This window comes from Seriola dumerili, unplaced genomic scaffold (genome assembly GCF_002260705.1).
Source record: "Seriola dumerili isolate Sdu_G_001 unplaced genomic scaffold, Sdu_1.0 BDQW01001240.1, whole genome shotgun sequence".
Classification (NCBI taxonomy): Eukaryota; Metazoa; Chordata; class Actinopteri; order Carangiformes; family Carangidae; genus Seriola; species Seriola dumerili.
The window spans coordinates 510,478-523,479 of NW_019175495.1; the positions used below are offsets into that span (position 1 = coordinate 510,478).

Here is a 13,002-nt window from a genome sequence, read left to right on the forward strand (position 1 = left end):
AAGCTTTTGAACGTGAAATGAATGGTGTGAAGAGTTCAGAGGGAAACGCACAAGCAAACACACTGACAGGAAGACAGTTTGTGAACGTCAAAGGGCTTTTTTTCAGGTCGTGACCACACAGTTTATTCAAACTTCATGCTCTCACAAAGACAGATAAAGCAGCAGAGGAGAGAAGGTGAGGAGTGTAGGTGGTTAGATCTTTGTGACTTTGGCCTGAGGTCTCTTACCCACTTGCATCCTCTCCACTGCAACAGCAGCAGGAAGCCAGCATGACAGGAAAAGAGAAGAGAGAGCGACAGAGAGAGAGGAACGGAAAAGGAAAGATGGAGCCGAGTTAACAACGAGCCATGTTGGGGCGGTTCAGCTGAGCAGAAAGCAGCAGAGGGAGGATCGTTAGGTGTCCGTCAGAGAGCGGAGAGAAGAAGACGTAAACACACTCCCTGCAGCACGGTTACATGTCAGATGTTAAAGGATAAACATTCACAGAGTCCATCCTCTACTCACCTGTGCTCAGGTCTCCCTCTGTCAGGGACTCCAAGATGGTGTTCATGGCTCCCATGTAGAAGATGAGGCGCAGCTGGGTCACGCACATGGTGATGAGGCTCAGCAGGAAGATGGGACTGAAGATACTTTTCATGAAGGACTGAGCTGCAGAGGAAATGAGACAGAAGAAGTCGTTAGAGTCGGGGCCAGATCAAATCAGTCCGTTCATATACGAAACAGACGGACAGACGGCGACTTATTATGGATTATCACAGATATGATTCAGAACAGTGTTGTTTATGTCTATTAGGAGCTTTTTCCTGCACAGAGCTGCATGAATTGTTGTTTTTCAGCATTTTCCCCAAACACTCAAAAAGTTACCGAGCTCCATATGCAACATTCAGCGCTCTGCACATTAGTTTGTTGTTCGGTTTCATAATATTCCCTTTGCAAACATTAGGGGAAAACTGCAGTTCTGTTTCAACCTGTTATCTGGAAGCAGTTTGTATATTAACAGGTATTTTCATGAGCTCAAAGATGACTGTGATTTCCCCGGAAAAATAAAAGAGGCTGCAGAAATATTAGATTTAAACGTTGGTTTCTATCCATTTTATTTTCTGGGTGAACAATAAGCATCTCTTATTACCATCAAATATGAACCTCGCTGCTGGACAACATGTAACAGATAAAGTTTTAAAGGGGAACTCCACTGCACTTCCATAAAGAGACATTTAAGTAGAATTTCAGTGTGAAATGATGAGACAGATGTTGCCTCAGAGTCAGAAAAACATCAGTGAGGCAACACAATACTCCCTGTTTTGCTTTTCAGCAGCGGTGAACTTTCATGCACAATACAAGACAAGTCCAAACTCGCCTCTAATCCTGCATTTTCTCTCTGTCTAAACTCTTTTTTACATGACGGGAAACTACACCCATGTCCCTCTGTCAGGGTGGAGTGAAGAGATTGTCATCTGAATATTCCCACCAGCCCTCGGGTGCCACGGCAACACGTCTTAACCTGCACAAGAGGCTTTGCGGCGGGTGGGGGGGTGGGGGCTCAAAAGAAAGGTGGATTCTGGGTAAAAAGTTGATCATTAATCAAAGATGTGAATACCAATGGAAAATGGACACAACTGCCCATCTGGCGACGTGCTGGACAAACCAATTAATGTGGTTGCACAGACGGAGGAGATGGGTTTATTACCCAGAACGACAGGTATCCACCAGAGGCTTAATTAAGGGGATTGTTTGGTAACAGGTAACAGGTAATGCTTGTGAGGCATTATAATGTGTAATAAGCAGCTGTACCCACAGATTGCTTCAGAATTATTACAATCAGATCATGATATAAGAAAAAAATGTGCATTAACATTAACAACACATCTGTATTTCTGCCAATGCTGGCAGCTCTATGAGGCTGGACTTATGCTATCTGAATGCTAACGCCACCATGCTAACAAGCTCACCGTAACACTGTTAGCATGTTGATGTTTAGCAGGTACAATGAGCACCGTCTTAGCTTATACGTGTCAGCATGCTAACATTTGCTGATTAGCATAGCATGAACCAGGGTTACTAATGCATTGATCAAGCTGCTAGTCGCCGTAGCACCATAAAACACCGTCAGTTTTAAAATGCACAAAAAGATGGCGAGTTCTTAGAGACACAAAAAATATATATGTCTTCAGTGTTGCCTGAAAATCTAGTTTCACAACTTCACTGTGGCTCTGCTGAGTAAGTGCAGCTGCAACAATGAATAAATAAAAGTAATAAGAAAATAAACTGAATTGTTCACAGCTTCCATCAAATTAGAGCAAAAGGAGCAGGGGAGCGGGTTTGTGTGCGAGTGTGTAATATGGACCTCTTTAAAGATCCTGACAGACGGAACATGTCCAGCTGTTATGAAACCAACCATGAGCATCCTGACTGCACTCCGCACACACACACACACACACACACACACACACACACACACACACACACTTGCACTGGCTGATACTTCACTCCACAACAATGCTCCTCTAGAGCTCCCCGCCGACATACCACACACCTGCTGGGCAGATTTTCTAAGAACGGGGTCCGAACCGATTCCACGGTCCATTTGGTACAAAAGAGGCCGAGACACCCCCCCCCCCCCACCACCACCACCACCACCACCACCACTACTACCAGGCCACGGTGTGAGAGCCAGGACGGCCTGAGGAGGGCTGGAGGTGTAGGGGTAACAGAGGTTAGCCCAGCATGGATGTAGGGCAGAGGTAAAGGGGTAATTTAGGGGCACCACAGGGATGTAAGGGGTGGTTGTGTAGATGTAGGTCAGACCCTGAGGTTCTGTGTTGCTCCCCGCTAAGAGGAAGAGGTGAAGCTGCTGACTTTCCAACCACATGTTAAACCGATTTACACGCAACAGTTCCCTGAGAGGAAGACTGTTCACGACACCGAGGTCCGCTGTGTTTTCTATGTGAATGTGGGAGTTTGAAAGTTCGAGTTACACGAAATAAAACTCATCTTTTAAATCGTCTCTTCTTTAGACTCAAAATCTTTAAATGTGAGAAAGAATGAAGATAATTTTCATGTTCACCAACGAGCCGCTAACTATCTGCTGTCCTGTCCTGTGCACGTTACTTACACTGTGTTCATCAGTTGTTTTTGTTCCCCATATAAAACAGCTGCCTGTTGCAGCTGGGAATTAGGTTAATGAGAGTTTATTTTGCCAGAAACAGGGTATGCATGGAAAGAGGCCAAAGCGTTAACGTAGAGTCAGGATTCTTTGTGGATTAGTCGTTACGAGTTACAACCTTCGCATTACACTCTTACGCTCCACTTAGTCTCTCAACAGTGCAGCTTTGAATTAAAACTGAAATGATAATAAGTGATATGTAAAAATATGATGTATATAATGTATCTAGTACTTCATAACCTCCTGTTTTGTCAACACGACGTCCTGGTTATTGTATCTGTATCTTATACAGCGTACAATAATGTTTTACAGCCATTTTGTGTCGGCTCTGCATCGGGCTGTGTGTTGAATCCAACTGTGACGATAACAGCTCGTCATGTTATTCTGCTTCTGTTGTCTGGAAAGCTTTTTGTCCGTCACGGGGCTTTCAGACAGACCTGGCACACGGGCCGCCAGCTCTCCTGCTCAGTTCATTCACAACGCCGACCCGAGCGGCAGACTGACTCGAGATGCTCGGATGAATATTCATAAACTGGCATAAGGGGAGACAACAAATAGTGGGACTGCCTTTTGCTGAAGACTGAATCGTTTGAGCACAAGAGACACTTCTGTTGATTTTATGTGTTTTTTTGAAGCTCTGTTTCGCCATTTGGATTTCCTCTCTCTCACAGACTCAGATGTCAGTGACACTCTCTCAGCAGCATGTTGGGGATACCGAGAGAAGCTGTGAATGTGCTTTACTTTCAGTAGCACCTCACTACAGGCTCCGAACATCACGGGAACATGTTTCAGGACTTACTCTCCTCCTGGCCCTTGCACTTGACCTCCAGGTCGACGGTGGACAGGCACAGCTTGCTGGCCTCCTGCGTGGCCAGGTCTTTGGTCGGCTGGTGCTGCTGCTTGATGGAGTTGCCCACACTGAGGCGGCGCCCCACGGTGGTCACCTGCCGGTAAAACTGCTTCCCTGTGATCTTGTGGTCGAAGCCCAGCCAGCTGAACTTGATCTTCACCCTGAGGAAGAAGACGCAGACGTCATGTATGAAAACAGGAAGAGGAACACATGAGGGAGGGAGATAATGTCAGCGGACAGAGAGGAAAAGATCCAGGTGAATGAGAGCAAAGCCGACTGATCGTGTGGCTTTATGGTCTTTCCTGTCTTTAGGGCTCACTTGGCCTCTGCTGCATTACACTGGGATTTACTGCACATGAGTGTGTACATGTGTGTGTGGTAACGCGGTGATCTCTGTGGAGAATGCAGGCCGCCTTGGCTCAGTCAAGAATCCATTTGCAGGAAGTATAATCTGAGGTTAGCTAACAGCATTACAATAGCTGCTTAAGAATGATAGCTGGAGGCCTCGCAGACGTTTATATGCAAGGACGAGCGCGTGTCTGTTTATCTTACGTGAAATCCATGTCCTCCGGGCCGGGGAAGGGCTCCAGAGGCCAGTTGACGAAGCAGTTGAGGAAGACGAGGCAGGCGCAGCCGGCCCAGACCACCAGGATGGAGATGAAGGTGGCACCCAGGTCATAGATCACCTGCAGGCGGGGAGGCGGCACCCAAACACAATACATCATAATGAAGAATCAGCCACACATGCTGTTATAGCAGCGTAATTCTTTCTGACTTCATGTTCGAGGAGGATGAGGACAGATGAATGAATCTTTTGGGGGTAAATCAAGAATTAGCTGAAGTAAATGACTCTAAATTAACGTTACCTTAATGCCGGGGAAGGTGACGGCAGAGGAGGCGTAGGATCCAATCATCAGGGCGATGAAGGTCGACCTCAGGTCTCCAAACATGCTGGGGAGCTGTGGAGACAGAAGCAGGAAACAAATAAGGTTACGACCTTTTATTTATTTGGATGCCCATTAGCCGCTCAAGTAAACATGACGTCATAATGCAAAACAATAATGTGAATTAAAATCCAAGACAAAAGTACGGTGGCCCTGAGAGTTCAACACACTGCAGCTTAAAGAAAACACATGCAAACGGACAAAACAACACGTGTGCTGTAAATAATCACAACACAACAGGAATGTTTCCAGGGATTGCATGGATGTATCATGATACACACACTTCAAGTGTTCAAGGCTTTTAACTTCAAAAGTCACAAAGCACATGTGTTGTCAAACTGATGAAGATGTATTCTGAATTTTCTTGTGTTCTGTCTGTTGTGAGCTCTCAGGGCCACCGTACAATCCGGAACAAGAAAACAACAACAAAAACTAACAACAGTAAAACTATAATGATAACGATAATAACAACAACGACACGTTCCGATGCTAAACAGTCAGTAAAACATTTGATGCAGCTCAAAAACAATAAACAGAGACTAAATAAAATGAATTAAATGAGGTAAAAACAAAGAAACATGATCATAATGTCAGATATTATGTAGCAGAACATGTCCTATTTGCAGAGGGGCTGGTGTTCTGTGGCATTAGTGCCACACACACAAACACATGATGTTTACAGATTCCCTGAGAACACGTCGTAATCTCGACCTCTTTGTGGCGTCTGAATATGATTTAAATCATCGTGAAACACTATTAGCCCGAGGCCTGAAAGAGAAAAATCAATTATCCACTCTCTAGCAGAAGCACAGACTGGTCATGAGCTCCTCAGATTTCACTGTGGGAGTAGAGAGAAAAACTCCTCCTCAAGTGTGTCAACCTGCTGCCACCAGAATAAAGTGGCACAGGCTCTGCACGCCGGGCTGCAGCATTAAGAGACAACAAGTTCATTCTCCTACAAATTCAAAGTTTAATGCATGAGCAATAAAACACACGTTTGCTTAATTCAATAAACAGAGTCTTTTTGTGTTCATGCATCTGTTTAACTTTGTTTTAGCATTTACTGTTTTTCTGTATTTGCTCTGTGGACAGAGTGTTAGCTTGCACGCTAATATTGTCACATTTTCCTCTTTATTTAATCCACTAAAAAACCTACAGAAGATCACTCTTGCACACATGCAGGAAAATACTTCACGCTGCTGCTCTACATTAGAGGTTATTGATAGGCTTATGGCCACAGTGAGTGCACCAGCGCTGCTGCCTGCTGCAGGGGGGGGTGGGGGGGGGTTTCTCACACTGTTTTTGTTCCAGGGTTTGAAGCAGTGCAGAGACAGAGCAGCAGCCAGAGAGTTGTCTTGCATAATGAAGCTCAACCCGAGACAAGAGCACACGCTGTTCTTAACTGGGCTACTTCAAACTGTAAACAGCCCTCTTCAGGAAGTCAAAAACAAAGCCCCAAAAAAAAAAAAAAACGGCAACACAGAGCACAAGAGCAACATGTGGCTCCAAGATTTATCACCGATGTCGATGTGATGTTTAACTGATGCCATCTGGAGAAGATAGTTTTAACATGGAGGAGAGGGACGCAGTGAGTGAATCATTCAGAGGGGGAAGGGAGTTCAAAATTAGGGTGTAAATATTATTATGTGTGATAAGCTGCACAGCTGCACTGAGAGTTCCCTCTCTCATTGTCCTCATCTGTCCGTCCACCCTCCATCCCTGTGCGTGTTCACCACAGGGGTGCAGCTTGTTAGTTCGATGGTTGAACCCTCTCACCCCGCGCGGACGTCACTCCCCGCATTAATTGGACAAAAGGTGAGCTACAGAAATCACTACGCCCACATCCAAAACAACAGTTCATCCACTGTTTCTCTGGAGCGTCAGTCAACCGCAAGAATCCAGTTATGACACTTTACAGGAGACGTCTGACTGACAGCATCGGGGGTTAGACGGGTGACCTTTGGCCCAGTTAGAGGGAGAGGAGGGGAGAGGAAGGGAAACACAAACGAACCAGCTCAGCTTGTGTCTAGCTCAGCAGACTCGCTGTGGTCACGATGAATCAAGGACAACTCATGATATCTATGCAGTGTCAACAGGTTCAGATCTCCCCACTGGCGCTCTGTCACTTCCTCATCCATTAGTCTGTGATGACGGCTCTTTTTTTAATGTCCGGTCTGTTGTGAGAGCTCTATTAATAGAATAAATCTTGGAAAGAAGTGGGCAAACTTTAGAGTGACTGTATGAAAGTTGTTACAGCGGGAAAGATGGAAAGTGTAATTTTTCTTTTTGGCTGAAGATACCACAGATATCGGCTTTTATTTATTCCCTATTTACTTTGAATCTGCCGCCATTTTTATTTGAGTGTCTGAATTCTGAGTGTGTATGTTTATCCACTACATAGTGTCCTCAAACGCTCCACAATGGACTGAAAAAGTAGTGCACATGGCGTATGCACTACTTTCTGCTCACAGTCCTACAATGCAATGCATTTTATGGATTTTTATTACTTATTATCAATTTATTATCAATTGTGTTGTCTGTTTGTTTTGTTGTTATTTTACTCTATTTCCATATCTGTAGTGTATTTTTGATTTTATGATGATGACAATTGACTGTTTGTGGATAAGTCGGTCTGTAACTTCTCTGTCAGTCACGTCCACCGTGTCACTGACAGACCCGGGCTTGTTTATTCTCTCTGGGAACAGGTTAATTCAGCAGGAGCACTGTTGCCACAGGCAGTCATTTCTGCGAGCGCACGTGTGAGTGGGAAAACACAAGAAAATCACGTGCGCAAAACGGTGCAACAAAACCACAACCCGTCCCGTCTGTGTGAGCAGAATCCACATCCAGTTCCTTGTGATACTAAAGCACTTACGTCACACTGGGAGGGAAGTGGGGAGGGGAGGGGTTTCTCTGGGTTACTAGGTCTGGGTCACAGTCAGCTGCTGAGACCTCTGCTTCCCGAAAAAAAAAAAACATGTCACAAACCAGTTTCGGTGAGTAATGGTGAAAGAAGGAAGTCGGGATTAATGGGTTCAGCAGCGTGAGGATGAAGTGTGAGTGAGTGTGCAGATGGGAGGAGCTGCTGTCAGGACTTGACGGGCAGCAGATAACAGTGTTTCTGTTGCTGGAGTCAATAACACATCAGTCAAGCGGACAGGTACGTTTGTGACTGTTAAACACTGGAGGACAAAGACTCCGCTGTGGCTCCAGGTGCCAACAGACACAACGATCGACTGAGTGCACAGTAACTGTACACAGTGACAAAACAACAAACATAACTCATGTTACTGCCACGAAATATGTGGGAAATGTTGTACATTTGACCATGCAGGTGATCATTGAAGCCTCTAATAAAAAATACATTTTCCATCATGTTCTCGCTCATGAACCTGAATTCTACAAATGCCTTAAACATGTAAATAAGACTTTAGCCACGCTAGCAAACCTGTACATTAACATAGCTGTGCTTTGAGCTGCGGGCCTGTTGTTTATGGTCTCTCAGAGCTCGCTAGTAAGACCTCAGATGAAAAGTCAGAGGATCACCAGACTCATTACAGTCCCTCTATCCAACATGGATATCACAATGCTAGCTAAAAAAATCTCCTAATCCCTGTGAGGCGTAAACAAGATTTTCCCTCAGAGAGCAGCAGCCTGTTGTGGTGGATTTCCAGTCATATAAGGAATGTGTTGCCTGTGTTTCTCAGATGTTTATGGTTCTTAATCGGAGGCATCTCAAATGTTTGTTCTGGAAGTTTTACCCTCGCCTTCAGCTTTCTACCTCATTAAACACAGGCTTTACCAATCGCTAACTACATCTATTAATCTCCTGATATCAATTACGTCATAAATATCGATTTCTCTTTGGTGGGAATGATGAAGGAAGAAAATAGAGAAAACTCCGGTGAAGACACCTCTTCTAAAGCAGTAATGCTCGCCATCTACTTTGTTATTGCCTCTTCCCTCAATAGCTCTTTTGTTAGCTCACAGTGTATCCATGCAGAGAGCGGGAAGGTACACACACAGAGAGATGGGCTCAGTGTTTGGACAGATCTATTTTTAGGTTCAGAGTAGTCACCTGGAGATAAGAGATCAGGGTTCGGTAGCGGGGTTCAGTTCGTAGCAGACTGTGCAGGTGCAGAAGGGTTGGTGGGGGGTTGTGTGTTGGCATTTGTTGTAATTACAAAAAAAAAGAGTAATCACAATATCTACTGAGACACAAAGATGCTTAATAGGAAGAGAGAGTCGATCGATGTGTTTTGTTTGAACAGCATCCAGGTAACTCAATATTTAATACAAGCACCACTGTGTGTCATGACTCAGAGTGACAGTTTGTTCAGGGTTATGTGGTAAATTGCATGTGTGAACGAGGTTAACATGAACAAACATTAAACAAAAATCTAAATATGAAATGTCTAAAATCTTTTTGGTATTAATTATATAGACAAATGAAACAAAGCTCTTGCACAAACTTGCCTTTTGGACGAATGAAGACGTTTAAAAACACTCCAGCGGCTCTTGGGCCTCTGTCAGAGTGCTCTTGAGCAATGTCAAGTGTTTTTAAATGTCCCTGGATTTGCCAATAAGAGGACAGCTTGTTAAAGGGCTTTACAAACAGCAGCAAAGCAGTGAAGGATGTTAAACCCACCTGAACTCTCACTGTAAAGATTTATGCACTAATTCTGTAAATAACCTGTAGATATGATCGTTGTTAATGATGTATCTGAACCTTTTGATGAAAAAAAACTCATTCAACTCAACCTGTGAATTAGAAAATGTCATCATGCTAACACTAAACGGTTGGTTAACACTGTACTTGCCAATCATCAGCATGTTTACTATTTTCATTGTGAGAATATTAGCATGCTAATCTAAGCATTTAGCTCAAAGAGGCTAATGAGGAGATGAATTTAACCTGTAAATATGATTGTTGTTAATGAGTATGATGTATCTGAACCTTGTGAGAATAAAGCTCAAGCTAATAAGCAAAAGTTAGCATGCTAACACTAAAGGGTTGAGCATGGTAGACATTGTACTTACTAAACATCAACATGTGACTGCTTCCATTGTGAGCATGTTAGCATGCTAACCTAAGCATTTCGCTCAAAGAGCGTTAGCATGCTGCTAGCGTGGCTAACGCTCTTGTCAATACAGTAAAATGTGTTTAGCAATGTTTACTTTAAGAAGCCATATGGGCCAGTTGAAAACTGTTCAACTGTGGTTTGACCTTGTTGAATGATAGTACTGAATGTTTTTATTTGTTGTTAATGATGTATCTAAACCCTTTGATACGAAAACTAAAGCTAATTAGAAAACATCGGCATGCTAACATCTTAAGGTCACGCATGATACACACCGTACTCGCTAAACATCAACATGTTACACCACTTCCGCTTTGACCATGCTAGCATGCTAACCTGAGCATTTAGCTCGGGTTAGCATATTGCTAGCATGGCTATACACTATTGACAATTGTTCTGTCAATACTGTAACACATGTTTAGCAATGTTTACTTTAAGTAGTCACATGTGCCAGTTGAAACCTGTTCAGCTGTAGTTTGATCTTGTTGAGGGAGATGACTGTTATCAGTCCAGGCAGAGGAGATGAATGCTGTGAGCACTCAACGCCATGTGACTCACTTCTTTATAATGAGCATATTTGCTTGTTGATATGTCAACAGTGATTCAGGCAAAAAAATGACATCTTTTCTACAGCCTGGTCTAAAGTCTGTTTTAACTCTCGTCTCGTTGCTGGTGGGATGTTCTGAAGGTAATATACGTAATGTGTTAATGTGTAAAAGATGGTATGAGTAAACATTTTTTTATGAATGAAATTGAATCTGTCCTATTTCTAACCAGTTTCAATAAAGTTTCCCCTGTGACTGCAAACTTTCTGGCTGCCCTGCACTTCCTCACATACACCGGGGATGAGATTGTGCGCTGAGGTGTTGAAAATGGCAAAGGGAAAAGGCCGAGTGTGAGGTGACAAAGAGAAAAAATGCTGAGCTTGAAGCCAGGCGGGTGGGAGAGAGAGAGAGAGAAGAAAAAAGGGGAAACTGGACAGAGCCATTTGCAAGGAAAGGAACAGAGAAATGAAATAAGGAAGGAGCGTTTGCTGCAGCAAGTGGAAACTCCTGCCGCTTGCCGCTGGCTCACTGAGAACCAGCTCTGACCGGTCCTGTCCTGACGCACAGGATGAGACTCCATCCATCAGAGCGGCCAAGTAGGGCCGTAAGATTAGCAAACACCAGCTGACGAACACCAGGCTGCATACCTCCATCGACCTGACGTCATGTTGTCCTCCCTCGTATTAGAAGTCTTATATTTTAGATTTTAACACCCCCAAAAAAAAACAAGAAATAAGTTGTGGAAATAAATAAGGGGTGGGGGTGTTTCTGAAAGGGTGTTATGACCCCTCTGTGCCTGGAAGGGATTTACCCCTAAAAACTACGAGCTGCCAGATTCACACCACATACACACGAGCCCGATATCAACAACTGCTGCTCGTGTCTAGCTGGCTCCAATGTCATATTTCTGAGCAACTCTTGACCTTTGGCATTCATTCATCTTTTTCCCCCCCCCCCCCACCCCCTCCACTTCTCCCCTCTGTTGGTCACATGCCGTAAACAGAGCATATACTGTCCTTCCTCCATCCCACACAGCCATCTCCTGCATGGTAAAAATAGTCCGCAGCCTGGACTCACAGCCGTGTTGCTTTCATCCCCTTCACCGGGCAGAATGAAGTGCTGTGTGTGCGGTTCATACGTTTTCCAGCTAACAAGCCCCACCTCAAAGGTAAAAGCTCATTCATTAAGGAGAAAGTGTCCAGAACATTTAGATTTCTCAACTAAAAAGCACGTTGATGGTGGGTGTGTTGGAATCAGTCAGACCATCAGTCGACCAGCGAGCGGGCGCCTAAGAAGGCCGCCAGATGGTCCGGTGACACAGAAAAAGAAAAAAAAAAAAAAAGGGGGATTGGGAATAATGGAAATACACATTACATGGCATCAGACAGAAAGTAGATTAGGGCAGAGAGCAGAGCTTCAGACGGGGAGACCAAACCCAGGAAGCAGAGGGGGCTCCAGCACGTGCAACGAACGAGTCGAAGAACAAGAGGAGGAGCTTCATGTGTCGCTGTGGGAGGATATGTGTGTATATGTGTGTATATGTGTGTATATGTGTGTGTAGAAGGGGGTCTGTGATTGTATTTTCTGTAACATGAAGCTGTTTACAAGCTCAGAACGAGACGAATGAAGAGCAGAGAGCGAATTAACCACCCCTCCTTCCTCCTCCTTCCTCCCTGTTTTTCCCTTGGTTGGAACAGTGAGTGCTGAGTGTGCATCCACAGGAGAGAATGAGGAAGTGAAGCAAAGAAAGATAAAGAGAAGGAATAACAAAGGAAGAGTGGGAAGGAGCCAAACACACAAAGAAAAGAAAGCAAAGTGGTGCAAGAAGGAGATTAAAGAAATCTCTGGTTCTGGTCCCGTACAAGTGAAAGACACACTAAGCACTAAACGAGTTGGGTGGGTCACCTCGACCTGAGGAGTTTCAATAACCCATCATGCCTGAGATGCTGCGTCAGAGACCCCCCCCCACCCCCCCACCCCCCTTCTGAGAAATAAAGGTTACAGGTTTCTTAAAATAGTTGTTTTCCTCAGTAACAGCCCCCTGACCCAGAGATTCAGGAAAGGGCAGGGAAGAGGGAAAAGTCCGAGCATCCACACACACACACACACACACACACACACACACACACACACACACACACACACACACACACACACAGCAGCATAAATTAAACATTTGCTGAGGCCTGAAGGGAGCCGTATACTGTGGACTAGAGGCGCTCCACAGCTAAAACAACACACAGTCAAACACACAAACACATGGTGATGTACAGTAACAGTACAGTACTCTCTCTCTCTCTCTGACTCTCTCTCTCTCTCTCTCTCTGACTCTCTCTCTCTGACTCTCTCTCTCTCTCTCTCTCTCACATGCACACGGGACAGTTTTGGCAGCTGTGTGCAGGTCCGGCCTTGCAGAGCG

General features: G+C 44.6%; 1 protein-coding gene across 1 annotated transcript in view; it reads right to left on the reverse strand.

Moving 5' to 3' along the window:
• Window positions 1–13,002, reverse strand: part of LOC111238226 (large neutral amino acids transporter small subunit 4-like) — a 28,998-nt gene that overhangs the window by 2,834 nt on the left and 13,162 nt on the right. Inside the window, 5 exon segments of the mRNA XM_022767639.1 lie at window positions 228–245; window positions 505–648; window positions 3,963–4,174; window positions 4,566–4,699; window positions 4,880–4,972. Of these exon segments, the coding sequence (XP_022623360.1) occupies window positions 228–245; window positions 505–648; window positions 3,963–4,174; window positions 4,566–4,699; window positions 4,880–4,972 (601 nt within the window).